The sequence below is a fragment of the Fundulus heteroclitus genome, chromosome 3 (assembly GCF_011125445.2).
Source record: "Fundulus heteroclitus isolate FHET01 chromosome 3, MU-UCD_Fhet_4.1, whole genome shotgun sequence".
Classification (NCBI taxonomy): domain Eukaryota; kingdom Metazoa; phylum Chordata; class Actinopteri; order Cyprinodontiformes; family Fundulidae; genus Fundulus; species Fundulus heteroclitus.
The window spans coordinates 25,972,071-25,987,018 of NC_046363.1; the positions used below are offsets into that span (position 1 = coordinate 25,972,071).

Genomic DNA, 14,948 nt, shown 5'->3' on the forward strand with positions numbered 1-14,948 from the left:
TTTTGTCAATGTCATGCCCTAATTTCCCCATTTTTGGGCAACTGAATTTTAGGTTTTGATTACCTGTAATACATAAACATCTAAATTAACAAAAAAGAATAAGCTAAAGGTATATCAGTAGGCTATAGTATAAAAAAATCGCTTTTTGGGATTGAATTGCTGAAATAAATTAACTTTATGATAATATCATAATATATTTAAATGTATATATGTCTCTTATTCTGATAAGTAAAAAATATAAATAAACTTCTAACATTTAAAAAAAAAAACTATCGAATATTTTCATCGTTCATGTAAACATTGAAGTTTTTGTTGGCTTCGTTGCCCCAGGAAAAATGAAGTTCTAGTCAAATGGCGCCATCTAGCGTCTGGTCAGTATAAACCGGTCACTCCCATAAATCACTCCTACTTTACGTAGTTCTCTCAGCCAAAGAGGAATTTGGGTCGAGTTTTTTTCCTCTTTTTTTCCCCCTGCAGCCTGAGAACCACGTAGCGTCCCTGATGTGTTTGTAAACGGAAGGATCTGGATACTTTTAGAGCAAGAAGAATGGACTTTTACCAGCGTAGACGATGAATGTCTGAGCTCAAGCTGACAGTTTAACTTTACATGGAGTTTATTGTGGCTCAGTCCAAACTGAGGCACTGAGGGGGATCGGAATTTACCGGTGAACACGCTGGGAGGGGGGAAAACGAGACCAGAAGACTGCCTTAACCCCAAGAAGAGAAAAGTGCAGCTTTTAAACCCCTTTTTTTTTAAAGCGACTCATTCGCTTTCCTCCTCCTCCTCCTCCTCTTTGGGCTGAAGAACATCTCCAGTCATGGCGAAAAAGTACGATTTCCTCTTTAAGCTGTTGCTGATCGGAGACAGCGGGGTCGGTAAAACATGCCTCATCATCCGTTTTGCCGAGGACAACTTCAACTCCACGTACATCTCCACCATCGGTACGTTAGAATAATGTTTATTTAACCACCGTCTGTCTGTGTGTGTGTGTGTGTGTGTGCGCCAGCGCGCTGAAACCTGAGCTGGGAGCTGCCTGGATGAATGTTTGCTGACATTTTCACGGGCCCTTATTTGATCCCCAACTCTGTGCAAACGGGTTTCTTCGTTACTGTTTCATGTCTCAGCTTGTTTCCACTTTCTCTCTCATATTTTTCTTTTCTTTTCTTTTTTTTTTTTTTTTTTATATCTCAACATGACACAACACTTACTCACCCTGAACTTGTTACTCTCCTTATTACTTCCCAGAACTAATGGAACTTCTTCCTAGGTGGTTTCATGAACCTTCCTGGGACCTTGTTTGGACCTCCATGAAATATACCAATTAAAGTTGTGAAACCTTCATGGAACCTGCAAGGTTCATAATAAAACTTTTATCTACCAGATTCCTTCATAGAACTTAACAGAACTTGCCAAGTACTTTGGAATAGTCTTGTATCCTAATTAGCTGCTTTAATGGAATCTATATAGAAACTACCAGGTACGTTCATCAGGTATCTTCATGGAGTTTACCACATTCATTTAGCTAATAAGGTATTGCTGTGTAGAACGTTAATGGAACATTAATGGAACTTTGGTACTTTGATAGAAATCACCAGATACTTTCATCAAACTTTAAAGGAATTTTTCAAGGATTTTCATTGGCCCTAAATGGAGCTAACACGTTCATTGGACTTTAATGGAACTTGCCAGGTACTGTCCTGTAACCTCAATGGCGCCCACCAGGTACTTTCCTGTTTCAAAATACTTTTTCATGTTCTTACTGTAAAAATATTTTCAGTTCTGTCCCGATACCCCCATCTTTTTCGTTTTAGATTTTATTACTCCCTGCCTTTCAGCTGTTTCTGAAGGTCCACCCACCCTCGTTCTTATCTCTCTTACCATCTCTACATTCCCTAAAGAGCTGCTGCTGGCCTCTGGTATGCAGAGTTTTGTGCTGGACACCCCCCTCCCTGCTATCTATCAGCTTGTCCATCCTCAAAGGAAAAAAACAATCCGTGTCTGTTTGTTGATGGGAGTGCACGCAATGGAAATGACCGGTTTCCACCTGACCGATATTTCCTGCAGAGTGTGTGTGTGTGTGTGTGTGGCCTTGTACATGCAGCTGAGCAAGAACATTTTTTGCTCATTTTACTAGTAAAGTGAAGACTTTAATTTAAAGTGAGGACTGAAAAAAGGCCCTCACTTTATTTCTGGGCTTAGGGGTTAGGTTAAGTGTCAATTAGATTTAGGTTTAGGTTAGGTATAAACCGTCAAAGGTTATGGTTAGTCCATAGAAAGGCTTGAAGATTAATTGAAGCTATGGAAGCCAAGGCACGGTCCTCACTATGTACATTAAACAAGGATGCGTGCATTTTTTATTATTATTATTTCCTATCAGGGGTATTTTGCTCACTTTTGACTCTTCTGTGTTCTTACCTGACCTCTGTTTTTATTTCCCAGGAATTGACTTTAAAGTAAAAACAGTTGACGTGGATGGAAAGAAAGTGAAACTGCAAGTGTGGTGAGAGATAACTCATGGATTGTTCTTTTTGTGATTTCTTGAAGTTGATAATGGGTTATTTTAAGCCGTGAGATTCCTGCTAATAGGTTTTCCTCTTGAGAAAAGAGAAACTGCAAATGAAAACTTTGTGCCATGATTAACTGTCTGGTCAGACAGAGATGTCCTGTATATGTTTTTAAATTTAAATGTTTTTATCATCATTGAATAGATATGTTTAAGGATGTTTAACAAAGATCTGTCTTTGCTGGAGCAGATCCAATTAGCATTAATATTAAATGCATCCTCCGACATTATGCTAACCTTTTTTTTATTACGGCTCCCATGCGTGATGCATGCGTCAGCGTATGTTTCTGATTTGAAACCTTGTGGTCCGCTTTCTGTAGGGACACAGCGGGACAGGAGAGGTTCAAGACCATCACCACAGCCTACTACAGAGGAGCCATGGTCAGGACTGCACACATGCAGCAGGAGCATGCTTGATAACTTAAATCTTTGTGTCTTGCGATTGAATACTTACATTGTCACTCTTCTGTCAGGGCATCATCCTGGTTTATGACATCACTGACGAGAAGTCCTTTGAAAACATTCAAAACTGGATGAAGAGCATCAAGGAAGTGAGGCCCTTTAACATTTCCCTCAGACTAAATATGTCGACTGTTACTTCTTGATAACTTTACTATTGGAGAGGATTCTGGCTTAAACAACATGTCAGCATTACAGGAAAGCAAACTTAGAACAAACAGCATCTGGTGTGTCACACCATCGGGAGTCAGGCTGCTGGAGCTCAGGTGTTTATCTTTTAAAGGTGGAAAGCTTCGCAAGCATAGATCGGTTGGGTCGATATCTTACCTGCAAACATCACTGTCTCACCATCTGATCTGATATAGTGGAGATTGCTTTTTCAAAACTAACAGCTAGCAGGAGTGAGGCCAAGATAAAACCTAACTCCTGCCATGTTAAAAAAAAAAAAAGTTATAGCGTTTTTTTGCGAACATTATTTTGTATGCATTCAAGCTTCCTCTAGGTTTTCATTAAACCAGTGCTTCTCAAATAGTGGGGTGAAGGTACTGCAGAGGGGGGGCAAGAACAACCAGAAACAGAAAATACAGGCAAACAGTTGGCCAGAAATTAACTGTGAACATCAAATTAGAAGTTTTATACTGATTCTAGATGGGATTTCGGCCTGGACTTTGACTAAGCCATTCTCACACGCTGTTGTGCTGCTGGACGGTGAACCTCTGCCACAGTCTCCAGCCTGAGCTCCATCCATCTTCCTATCAACCTTAACTCAGTTTCCTGTTCCTGCTGAAGACCACAGCAGACTTTTCAACATGTTGTGTCTGCCATATGGCAAACTACAACAGTTTTCTTCTACCCACTCTTCTATAAGGACTAGATCTGTAGAATGCATTTCTAATGGATAATATATGATCCCAGCTGAGTGGTGGATCCCTGCAGCTCCTCCAGGGTTGCCCTGAGCCTCTTGTCTGCTTCTATGATTGAGGCTTTCCTTACCTAGCCTCTCAGTTGAGGTGGATGGTGACGTCTTGGTAGGGTTGCTGTCGTGCCAAACTCTATTTTCAGATCGTTGACTGGACGGTGCCCATTGAGATGATCAGGATGTTGTTGTTTTCTGTGGGCATCACAATTAACAGAATAGCTGCATTTATACTGAGATTAAAGTACACATTAGACATTTCTGGAAGGGAATGGTTGCACTGTATATTATTTATGGGTATTCAAGTGAAGGGGGGCAAACACAAATGCGTGCATAGTTTTTTTCTTTTTTCTTTTTTTTTTTTTAAAGCCATGTGCCATTTTCCTTTCACTTCAGCTTTTCTCTACTTTTTGTTGGTCTGCCTCACAAAACCACAATAAAAACATGAAACCGTTCATAAAGTATGAATACTTTTGCATGTTTTACTGAAGCAAAACCTCTCTCTTTCATCAGAGTAAAGAAGCTAAGGGAGTTGTAAGATGTTTACAGCTCACAGCACTTTCACAGAATTGACTCAAACAGTGGAGGCCCAACAAAAAAAGAAATAAAAATCTGGGAGGTTTATTATCAAACTTGGAGGAAACTATAGTAAAAAAGCTTGCTGCATTGCAAAATAAACCCCAGAAAGATTTAAAGGTCTGAGCGGCATTCACTTGCTCAACTACATGAGGGCTATTTTATCAGAGGAGACTCATTCCTCCATCCTCACCACAGAATTTAATACGAAAGTCAAACAAATGATCATCCAAACAGTTTGGGAACAACTCATGATTTATGAAGTTACAATAAAAGTCACTGTGTGCAACAACAGACTGTGTTGCATGCTTGGACTGAATGGTTCATTACTATTTTATAAAAAGAGGAACAGTTGGTGTGCATCAGGAGAACTGAGCCTGCACCGAGTTTTACACTGCAGCCTGGAGACAAGGGAAACATTCCCAGGTAGAGGGAATAACAATTTATTCACTCCAGAAGCTCTGCAGGCAAACCTCACTTTCTTATAGATAATCCAAGATTATTCTCACCCAAGGCTGTTCATTAAGATGAACATTACATATTTTGATTAAAATCTAAGCTAAATGGTGCATCCAGCGTGGCAAAGATCTTACAGAAGTGAAAGAAGCTTTGAGGACAAATGGAAAGGAATCGTTGAGGCAAAACAAATCCTGTATCGAATTTGATTCTCATGATGTAAGTTGGTGAGTCTTGACCAAATGGCTTCGTATTTATTTTTGAAGGATATAACACAATATGAAATATGTGTCAATTTTAACTTGAGGTGTTACAAATGTACACTAGCAGATAAAGCCTTCTACCGACACTATTAGAATAAATCTAATTAAGTAAAATGTTTACAGAGTGAAGGGGACTTTTAAAATACGTGTGAATATTTTTGGTTAATCTCCCAAGCAGAAAACTGTCCAGTGGTGTAATAAACAAGACAGATGTATATCTGATTTGTGCTTGACTAATCTCTGCAGGTATTCAGTTTTGGTTGGGTGTTTTTTCTGAGATTTGGAACTCTGTATTTTATTACATTTAGTGTTTGTTTCAATAATAAGTGAAAAACTCATAAGTAACGCAGCTGTACAGTTTATTGACCGTGCTCTAAGAACTCATGGGTTAAAAACAATCCGGTCGAGCGCGGCGGTGGCACTGGGTTAGAGCACGCGACCCCAGTCCTCGATACCACTCTCCCGTTGACCTTTGCCGCATGTCTTTGCTCTCTCTCAACCCCATTTTCTGTCAGCCTACTGTTAAATACAGGCCACACTAGTGCCACATAATAAAAATAAAAACAGCCAGTCCATCACAGGCCATCACAAAGATACACAGGACAAACAAACGTGCACATACAGTCAGACCTAAGGCCAATTTAGAGAGACCAATTCACAGTAATGTGTTTGGACCCTGGGAGAATCCATGCATGCACAGGGAGAGCTGTGTAAACTCCATGCAGAATTAAAAAAAAAAAGTCAGTCTGAAGGATCATTTCTTGTCGTCAAACAGGCAGATATTATTGCAGAATATATATATATATATATATATATATATATATATATATATATATATATATATATATATATATATATATATATATATATATATATATATATATTGTTGGAAATATGTTTATCAAATTTTGGCTAGCCATCTTAATTTACTAATCTCACCAATTTAGTTTAACGATCAAATAAATGAGCAAATGTGAAAACTAATACTATTTAAAGAGAAATTTAAAAGGGAATTACATTCAGTGTAATTGAAGATACAATTTTACCACAAATGTTCTCTCTCTCTCTGTCTCTCTTTTGTAATATTTAAATGCTAAAGGTTTCACACGTTATTAGGATTAGTTTCAGCTCAATCAAGTCTAACAGTGAAGTTTGGAAGAGAGAAGAGAAAAGCAAGGAGACATTACGAGGAAGAAAGCCTTTTGGGTTTTATAGCTCATTAATGTTTTTTTTGCCAGACATCTGATGTTAAATCACATCCTTCTAGCAGTCTTGTTTGGTCAGGTTATTGAGATAAATTGAAATTTGCAGCTGAACTCTAATCAAAAAACGCTTCCCCCCCTGTTTCACAGAATGCGTCGGCTGGGGTCAGTCAGATGCTCCTAGGAAATAAATGTGACATTGAGCCAAAACGGAAAGTGTCCAAAGAGACGGGAGAGAAGGTGAGGAAAAGCCAACTGACTTGACTGTAATTTAAAGTCTGTTATATTATTTGAATGCCAAAGTGTGACTTTTGAAGGGATATGTTGCGCTCATGAATAGAAACCATATTTTATTATCATATGTGATGTGCAAACATAAAGTAAGCCATACTTCTCCGTATAAATAGGCTGTTTTTGTAATGAACTGAGACAGAGGACCCAATATTCAGCCAGACCAAGAGAGGTTCAAAACAGGTTCTTTATTAATAAAATTCAAAAACAGGGACAAAAAGGGACCATCACACCAAAGACAGCAGAAAAGCAAATAGTCCAGCTGGGCAGGTAAAGGCAGGAACAGGATGGCTCGGATCTCCGTAACATGAACAGACTCAACAAGACGACCTGGCACTGATGTCTGGACTGAACAGTTTATATGGCGGTGGGAACAGGTGAAACCTGTGAGAGGTAATTGCAGGAGGGGTGGAGTTAGGCAGGCGTGTGGGGTAAGTAATTAGACCAGTCATCAGTGCCGAGGCCCAAAATAAGAACGGATCAGAAACCAAACCTAAACAATAACTGCACAAGCAGGAACAAAAGAAAACTCAAAACAGAGAAAACTAAACAGCGATTCTGTTTTTGTAATCAGTTTACCAAAGTACACTGTTCTGCCAAAGTACAAAATCAAACCAAAACCCAAACTATGACATAAACCAAAACCAACAGAACTCAAACTATGACAGTTTTGTAAAGTCCTCAAAGTTAGCATGAAAGTAATTGTTGAAGGTAAACCATTAAGCCTGGTGTGTGCTGCTTGACACATCCGCGACGACCGGGTGGCAATATTACGTCATTTTGGCTACCACGCCCCTCTGCTCGGCCAAAGGTTTCCGCTCCGCGCGTCTAGGAAAATTCCTAACTGCGCGGACAGATCACTGTGGTCAACAAATTAAAGCCAGGATTCGCGATTTTTCCAGAAGTTTCCTCAAGTCCCTTTTTGAATAACTGCGCATGTGCAAGACCGTCTTACCTTGCTCTTCAGTGGGATCACGTGAAAAAAAAAATCTCCCAAATCCACTCTGGTCTTATTTTTTTCTACCGAGGCCTTCCTCTTCTTCACATAAACATGAACGCGGTTCGCATCTTGTGACTCTCGGCCATGTTCAAAGTCTACGTGGAGAGCAGCGGAGCTACAACGAACGGCTAACCACTAAGCTAGCCGCTAAGCTAACCGGATACATTTAAACATTAAAAGTGCGCATACACACCCAGCAAGCGGAAACTCAGAAGGAAAGAGCACTGATACTGACGTTATGTGTGCGCGTCAGAATGATTGTCATGCAGGACAACCAATATATAAGTTGATACCCCCAGAACTTGAGGGACAGAAGGAGGAGAGTACCGTATTTTCCCGACTACAAGCCGCTACTTTTTCCCCACGCTTCGAACCATGCGGTTTATAATGTGGTGCGGCTTTTCTGTGGATTTTTCATAACCCGCCAGGGGGCGCTTTAGCAGAAAGTTAAAAAAAACGAGATGGTAGGGAAGTCAAAGTTGGAAATCAAAGAAGAAGATAGCGCTAATTTTTATTTAGCACTTGTAAGCAGCAGACACGACGGAGAATTTTATTCAAAACCATACCCACTCATCATTGAAACAGCACGAAGAAGTTCTTATGATGCCGCTTTTAAGTTGAAGGCCATCGATCTGGCAGTACAGGAAGGGAATAGAGCTGCCGCACGTAAACTTGACGTGAACGAATCCATGGTTCGGCGCTGGAGACGGCAGCGGGAAGAACTCATCCAATGTAAAAAAACCAGAAAGGCTTTCAGAGGACATAAAAGCAGGTGGCCTGAACTTGAAAATGTTCTTGAGGACTGGGTTAACACTCAGAGAGCAGGTGGCCGAGGTGTATCCACCGTGCAAATCCGGCTGAAAGCCAAATCAGTCGCCCGCGAAATGAATATTGAGGATTTCAACGGAGGACCGTCTTGGTGTTTCAGATTCATGAGAAGAAAGAACCTGTCCATTAGGCGCGAACAACTCTCTGTCAGCAACTCCCCCCAGACTACCAGGAAAAAGTAGCAAATTTCCGACAATTTGTTAAAACAAAAATTGCGGAGAACGCCATAGGACCAGACGATATTATAAATATGGATGAAGTGCCATTAACATTTGATCTGCCGCTGACCAGGACCGTGAACAAGACAGGTGCGTCATCCATTATGGTGAAAACCACCGGTCATGAGAGAACCCATTTCACCTGCGTCCTGGGCTGCACCGGCTCTGGAAAGAAGCTTCCCCCGATGGTGATTTTTAAGCGCAAAACTATGCCGAAAGACCAACTCCCGAAGGACATAGTGGTTAAAGTCAACCAGAAAGGATGGATGGTTGAAAGTCTGATGAAGGACTGGTTAACGGAGTGCTACGGAAAGCGCCCAGGAGGATTTTTTCACCGTAAAAAGGCGCTTCTTGTTTTGGACAGTATGAGGGCCCACATCACCGACTCAGTGAAAGCTGTCATCAAGAGAACCAACTCAATTCCTGCTGTGATTCCTGGAGGCACAACAAAGTTTTTGCAACCTCTGGACATCAGTGTGAATCGGGCGTTTAAAGCAGCACTCCGGTGTGAATGGGAGGCTTGGATGACGAGCGGCGAAAAATCCTTCACAAAAACTGGCCGCATGCGAAGAGCATCATTTTCTGATGTCTGTCAGTGGATCCTAACAGCGTGGGGCAGCGTGAAGGAATCTACAATCACCAACGGGTTCAGAAAGGCCGGACTGCTGCGTGAAGAGAGCACCGCAGCTTCAGAGCCAGCTTCCCCCCGGGATGACAGCGACACGGAGAGCAACTCTGATATCCACACAGAGAAGGTATGTGACGAAGCTCTTCTGATGCTGTTCAAGTCCGACACTGAAGAAGAAGACTTCAGTGGTTTCAGTGCGCAGGAGGACGATGAATAAATAAATCAATAACTTTTCTGTTTTGTTTGATCAGCACTTTTACTTTTGTGCTACAGTTTGTTCAGTTGTGTTCTGTTAAACGAGGTACCGGTAACCATTTCAGTTGTTATCAGCGGCTTTTACCCCGGTGCGGCTTTTATATGTACTTTTCTAGTTTTTTTTTAAAACTTAGTGGGTGCGGCTTATATAGAGGTGAGCTCTATAGTCGGGAAAATACGGTATATAATGTCTATGGGTGAGAGCGGGAACAAAACTCTGACAAATCCATGCCCTTCGGACCAAACAGCAAAGATTAGTTTTAGTTTTTACAGACGCGCAGCTCCCCCAGAGAACTATTTTTTGACCTCCTTTTTGTGAATACATAAATCATACACAAATACATACATCTGCAGTGTTTCCCGCAGAAATTTGCTTAGGCGAAGTGGTGAGTTCTCGGCCGGAACCAGCTTTGCGCGAATGACTGCCGGGGGGGTGTTCAGGGGGACTCAATCTGTGTCCGAAAGTAACTTCCTGATTCACTGGCCAAGTTGGCCGTTAGATGTAAAAATCAACCGGCCAGGCATATTTTTTACCACCCATAATTTTAATCCTCACCAGACCTCTCAATTTTTACCAAAAATTAAGAGTAAGATTATGTTAATTTGGTGGGGGGGGGGGGGGGGGGGGGGGCGCGGTTGGGGGTGTGGCTGACTGGACCCTGGAAGAGAAATCTTTGTTTCCTACCTTTGATAGGAAAATATTAAGTTTATTATAAAAGGCACAATATGAATTATCAGATTCACATCCAGGCAATGAAAATACTACAGATTATCATTATTCTATCCATGTTGGTCTCGTTTATGAATGAGGCAGAGTTTCATCAAGCCTATACCGTCTAACATTTTTCCCTCAGCTGCCACACTTAAAGCACGCAGGGGTTCACGCTGCGTGCTTTACGCTGATCCAGCTGCTGGATAAACAGTGGGGAAAATGCATAAATGAAGACTGTAAAGGGCTTCTTTAGAGGGGAGAGAAGGAAAAATTGGTCTGAGCTAAAGCCCCTGATGTTACAAGTTCCTTAAAATTACCCTTAAAAGTGCGCACCTAAATTATATGTAACATAATTTTGCGCACCTGAATTCAAGCGCAAGGAATCAACGCCCACCGAAGCGGATTAGGTCAAAGTATATTCATGTGTTTGAGTAAGTCAGGGCTTTAAAAGAGGTTTTCAGAGGTGCATCCTTTCAGTAAAACTGAGCTCGAGCTGTTTTGCAAAGAAGAGTGTGCAGAAACCTCAGTGTCTAGATGCGCGATGCCAGTAGAGACAAGAGCTGCAGTTGAAGCAACAGCTTATCATATGCGCTCCTTTTGTTTGCACACATTTGTGAAAACCAAGTGTCATTTCTCATTCACTTCACAATCATTTACTACTTTCCATTGTTCTATCTCTTAAGATGTCAATATAATACATTAGATAATGTGGTTTTTAGCTTGACTGAATATGTAAAAGACATATTCAGTCAAGATTGTTAAACATTTCTGCTCTACCAGCGTTAAAGTTGCTTTAGATAAGAACCAGGATGTGGCTGTTGATCATATTCCTAATATTGACAGCTGGCAAAGGATCACGGTATCAGGTTCTTCGAGACCAGTGCAAAGTCCAGCATCAACGTGGAGGAGGTGAGCCATAATGACGTCCCCGTGACTGCACACCTCACTGAACTTTAGGCTTGTTTTATGTAAACATTAACACGCTTTTCTGCTTCCGTTTCAATCTGTCCATTGTGCAGTCTTTTCTAGGTTTGGCACGAGACATACTGCATAAATCCACCAAGAAGCCGGTATGTAAGAGCTCCCTTTAACTATTTCCTGTTCAATAGAAGATGTGTTTGACGTTTTGTCTTGCCCTTTTCTCCTTGGTGAACAGGGAATGGCAGGGAAAGAGGTGAAAGTCACCAGCGGTACAGAGAAACAGCCCTCAAAGTGTGCCATTCTCTAGAAGTGAGATCCGCAGTACGCCTCAGATGTTAAGGAGCGCCTCCAATGTTGTCATGGAAAAAAGGCAAAAGCCTCTCTGTCTCCATCTGCTGGGCAAGAAGCTCCAACGCAAAGTGCTGAGAGCATATTTTTTATACCTAAACTGTGTTCCCTTTGTTTTAGTCTACAAGAATTATAGCGTGCCCATATTAATTTATTATTCTGAGTGATATTTTTTTTTTTTACTTTTTTTTTTTTTTTGGAATTGTCACAAAAACGCCCAAAAATTATCCGAAAAGCCTGAATCCAACGTCTTCCAGGTCTCTTGTTTTCCTACTAATTCCTTATACCTTATAACCGCACTCATTATCATTCCTACACCAGCACTGTTTTAATGTGATCATTTATTTATCCTAGCACACGCTGTAGCAGCTTTAAGGAGTTTGCTGTGAAATGTTCTGATTTGTAGATCTTGGAAGTATCAAAGGCTTTTTTTGTGTGTGTGTAATCCCTTTTATGTCCAAGTGCCAAATTCCTGTTAAACATGTGTAGGTATTTTAAATAGTAGAGCATATTATTAAAATAGATCATAGATTATATACATAATCTATGGTATAATAGATTATATCATTGACATACATGTCCACAGTGGGTTTTTTTTTCTGCCTTGCGTTAGACAACAAACAATTTCCATGATTTTTAAAAAAACAAGAATGTGAACAAGTTTGTAGCTGATGTGGATTTTTTTTTCTAATTCCCATAAGGTCAAAAATAAACATACACACCCCTGCTTACATTTAGACAAATATCCTTTAGCAAGTTGAATCCTCGGCCACGAGCTTTTTGTAGGCATCAACAAGCTTTTGCCATGATTCTAGCCGCACATTGTGATTGAAATTGTAGCAATAATTTAGAGTGGTTGGTTTCCAGGCACTGAGCCAATTTTTAAACATAATCTGAGTCTTCAATAACTTCTGGGTTGGGCATTTGGGGCGGCCATTATGGAAGCTTGATGTTAGCCTGATTTATCCACTTCAAATACCTCTTATATGTGTTTGAGACCATTTAGTTGTTAAAATACCCAATTTTGTCCAAAGTTTCAACCATCTAGCGGTTGCTTTGACTACTATTTTATTCACTTCTACTCCACAGCATGATGCTGCCACTGCCATGCTTGACAATTGCTACAGCATTCTTTAGGTCTTAGGTTAGTTGCAATAAAGTTCTGTTTTTCTTCTTTTCTCCTCATCTGTGCTTCCTAGGCTCTGTGACCTTTAGCATTTTGGGCAAAGTCATTTTAATGTGAGCATCTGCTGCAGCGAGACTCTGTCCGACTGGCAAGACGTGACATCAGTATGCACAATGCATGCTGATAACACTTGGAATATATTAGCCAACTATCACACTGACACTGAGATGACAATATAGCTGCAATATATTGTTCAGCTTGCTTCACAGTGTTTGCGTTCCAGCGCCTTTCAGTTTATATTTTTCTTGAGCCTTGGTTGTGTTCCTGGGTCGCTCCTACACATGCTTAGCAGTTTCATTTTATCTGACCATGGCCGTTCTTCCAAATAAAAATGAAAACTAGTTAATAGAAGGCATTAAGCTTCCTATGATCTCAAGCACATTAAATATTTGTGGACTATTTGTAAAAAGCCAAGGCTGTGGCAGGAAACCAACCAGCTCAAATTAACTACGCCACTCCTCCCAAGAAGACAGGCCAAGCATCTGAACAAAACAATGCCAGAAGCTTGTTAGATTAAATTCAAACCTGTGCATCCAGCTCTTGTTTTTAAAAATTTGTCCATTTGTCCAACCTGAGGAGAAAAAAATGGCTGAAATGCATCATTAAAGGCCCGGACTTGATGAGGCTTACCTGTATGTAACCTAACCTGGCCTCCTAAACCGGACGTTTAAATTTTTCATCATTTTCTCATGCAAGTACAATATAGAAATGTCTTTATTTTAATATTCAGAATTTCCCAGTCATGTTGTTTACTCCCTGAGAATCAGATAACTGAACAGTGTTCAGCTCCTTTTAACAGTCAAAGAGAGCGCGTCATCAAATGCTAAAGATCCTGTTGACTTCCTCTTTTCCTCCCCCAACGTGTTTTAAAATCTCTCCCCATATTAATGAATCCCACAAATGGAATCCAAACACAAGCTGCTTTCCAAACAAGCCCTGTTTCAGTAGATGGATGAAGAATGTGGACGATTTCAAGCAGAGATTAAGAAGTGCAATCCGAGAAGGCAGAGATGGAAAAAAGGATGGGTGTTAGTAAGTGAAAGGACAGGATGTGAGAGCCGAGGAAGCAGCAGAGCATGCATGCCCCTCACGATGAATTGATTTAAATGGGCTTGCCTTTTATTTGAAGTGCCTGAACGTTACCGCACATTAGCTACATCTGACATGACGGTCTCCCTGCTTATAGGCTGTTTTTAAAATGCTGGAGAGGAAAAAAAAAAAACACTCCCACTGCAGGTGTTAATAATGGCAGCTTGATGTTCTGCTTTCAGACCAGGTTTCTTCAAAACTATCTTCTTTTTATATTTGTTACACTTTTATTGTTCTGGATCTGCCATTTTAGTACTTTACAGACTTGAGTCTTCATAAATAAGTCGAATACAATAAAAGGACTTCTGGTTGGGATTGTTTCTTTGTTGATTTGTATTACTTTGTCCTATGGAGTGTGTAAAATGTAGCTTGTTTAAACTTCAAAGTAGGACTGAAAAATCAGGCTTTAAATTGATTATAAGGCCAAGTGAAAACATGTCATTTAAAAGTATTACAGTGCCATCAGAAAGAGTTTGCAATTCTTATTTTTTTCAACATTTTATGTCATGGAATTATTCTGGAATATTAAAATACCCTAAAATGTAGTGGTGGCATATTTAAAGACCTTATTATATATTTATATAAAAATGTTAACATTCAACCATAAGGCATACTTGCACCTACGGTTTAATACATTGTGGAAGCACCTTTGGCAGCAATTACCAGTTCAAGTCTTCCTCTGAATGTCCTCACAGTCTTTGTTCACCTGTTTTGAGATGTTTTCTCTGTGGATTCTCTGAAGCTCGGTCAGACTGGATGGGAACCATCAATAGATCGTTATTTTTCCATCTCTTCAGCAATTTCCCATTTGGTTTAAGTCTAAAGATATGTTAACAGCCACTCTTTCATTATCTTGGCTATGTACTTCAGGTCATTGTTGTGTTACAAATTGTTGGTTAAAGATTCTCAGTCACTCAGGACATGATCAATCCAAAAAAAAAAGTAAAAAAAAATACATTAAAAAAATGGACTTCTATTCTGAAGTTGAGGATGTTTTGCTTTCCGTCCAGGGAGCTTTCTCAATTCAAAATGTCTG

At 40.3% G+C, this 14,948-nt stretch overlaps 1 protein-coding gene across 1 annotated transcript; it reads left to right on the forward strand.

Annotated features, from left to right (window-relative positions):
* Positions 1-396: 396 nt before the first annotated feature.
* Positions 397-14,227, forward strand: rab13 (RAB13, member RAS oncogene family). The gene is made up of 8 exons (XM_012865789.3): positions 397-942; positions 2,441-2,501; positions 2,885-2,945; positions 3,038-3,115; positions 6,587-6,676; positions 11,212-11,277; positions 11,388-11,438; positions 11,525-14,227. The coding sequence occupies exons 1-8, from the start codon at positions 819-821 to the stop codon at positions 11,594-11,596; spliced, it is 603 nt and encodes a 200-aa protein (XP_012721243.1). The 5' UTR covers positions 397-818; the 3' UTR covers positions 11,597-14,227.
* The last annotated feature ends 721 nt before the right edge of the window (positions 14,228-14,948 follow it).